This window comes from Dendrobium catenatum, unplaced genomic scaffold, assembly GCF_001605985.2.
Source record: "Dendrobium catenatum unplaced genomic scaffold, ASM160598v2 fragScaff_scaffold_113, whole genome shotgun sequence".
NCBI classification, from domain to species: Eukaryota; Viridiplantae; Streptophyta; class Magnoliopsida; order Asparagales; family Orchidaceae; genus Dendrobium; species Dendrobium catenatum.
The window spans coordinates 892,478-894,507 of record NW_021318575.1 but is presented as its reverse complement, the minus strand read 5'-3'; the positions used below and the strand labels follow the sequence as shown (position 1 = coordinate 894,507).

At 43.6% G+C, this 2,030-nt stretch overlaps 1 protein-coding gene across 1 annotated transcript; it reads left to right on the top strand.

Annotated features, from left to right (window-relative positions):
• The first annotated feature begins 473 nt into the window (after window positions 1-473).
• LOC110104945 lies at window positions 474-1,373 on the top strand. Its single transcript, XM_020834257.1, has one exon. The coding sequence runs from the start codon at window positions 474-476 to the stop codon at window positions 1,371-1,373; it is 900 nt and encodes a 299-aa protein (XP_020689916.1).
• Window positions 1,374-2,030: the final 657 nt, after the last annotated feature.

The window sequence follows — 2,030 nt, the reverse complement described above, 5'->3', positions numbered from 1 at the left end:
TTTTTGGATATTAATTTAGATCAATTAAGACAAACTCACACATAAATTACGTACGCAAAACTCAAGTTCAATACATTTTAGTTATTAGCAAAATCTCTCAACCAACAGACTAAATAGAGTGCATTCTTGATCGAATCCACAACTGAAACAAGTCAGTCGTAGGAGAAATTATTATTTGCGGAGTCCAGACAAGAGAACCATATGAAATTTGTGAGTGTACACAGTAAATACATAGCAAAAATATATAACTATGTATTTATCGTATACCGTCACAGAATCCAAATGATTCTCCGACCCCGCATGTAATAATCTCTCTAGGCATAGCCAGATCCAACAACTCCACTCATGTTTGACAATCAGTTACCACATTCCCGCCACAAATTCCTCACCCTTCACCTCCACTTTTCCAGCTTTCCTCCTCTCTTTCTTTCTTTCTTTCTTTTATTCTCCACTTTCACGAAGAAAACCACCTCATGAATTCTGCCCACTTCCTCTCCTCTTCAAGCCTTTCTCTCCTCCTCTTCTTCACCCTCGCCACCTCCCTACACGCAACCAGCAACTTCTCATCCATAGAAAGCCTCATTCAAAGCCTTGCGTTCCTCCATCTCCCACACCACCACTCCAACCACCCTTACCACCTCCACCTCCCTTCCAACCTCTCCTCCATCACCGCCATTGCCCTCCGTCTCCGCGGCGCCGACTTATGGCTCCGCCGCACGAACCTCGGATACTTCCACCTGCCGCCGGGCATTGTCACCTCTCCCCATGTAAGGCGAACGGTCCTCGTCTTTTATGACCTCGGCAACCTATCTTCATCCTTCTTCTCCGTTCCCGGCCACATTCTTGTTGCCCCGGTTATCTCATGCCTTGCCTACGATGCGTCGAATGTGAGCATGCTCGGTAGCATTAGAGAGGTTAGTCTACGGCCCATGCGTGATCCGATAACGATTGTGTTTCCGTCGGTGGATGAGTTGTCGGGGCCGGCGGCGCGATGTATGAGGTTCAGGTCGAGAGGGTTGGCGCAGGTCGGCGGGGCGGCGGGGAAAGGGATGAGGTGTGTGGTGAGTGGGACGGGGCGTTTCTCGGTGGCGGTGGCGGTGGAGGAGGGGAAAGGGAAGGGGAAGGGGAAGGGGAAGGGTAGGATGTGGTGGGTGTGGATGTGGATGGGAATTGTGTGTTGGTCAGTGGGGATGGTGGGGTTGGGCGTGGGTAGGGTGAGGAAGAGGAGGATGGAGGAGATGGAGAGGAGGGGAGAGGAAGGGGAGGTTTTGGATAGTGTGTGGGTGGGAGGGAGTAAACTGCCGGCGGCACCGGCGACGAGGACGACGCCGGCGATTGAGAGTGATAGTGTGACATCGGCCTCTGCCTTATGAGTGTAGTTTACGTTTGGAATATTAGCTATCAATATTAAGTTTGAATGGGAAATAATTACTATAGGATGAAATTTTATATGGTGAGCACTAATTTTGCAGCTTAAATTTTTAAAATTTAATGCAAAATTTTTTTAATCGAATTTCTATGCTTTTATATTGATCGCCAAAAATTATCTTTATCAGACAGGATTCTAGATGCATATTTTTAAATTGAGAAGTTTTGAAATTAAATTTATGATCATTTAAACTTTGATTTCAACAAATTTATAATTGAATTGAATGTTTCGACTAGATGAAGCTAACGGCACTAAAAAAAGTTTAATCTAGCACAAATAAAATGACTAAAGGGTACCTAAATATTTCAATACTTGAATGGGATGACCAAATGATATCCAAATTTGACATGCTTATAAATGATTCGAACATCTCAAGAAGACAAATCCAATGAGCCCGAGATTTCTTAAATCTGACATCATTAAGATATTTAAATAATGAATGAATATTTTATATATGATTTATGGAATTAATATGGGTCATCTGAAGGTGTATTTCAGATTATGACTTTATTTATATGGGCATATCGCTCTCAGAAATCTATAAATTGATCATCATTCTCTATATGAAAGGGAGGAGAAGGTTGGAGCTAGAGCTTGAACT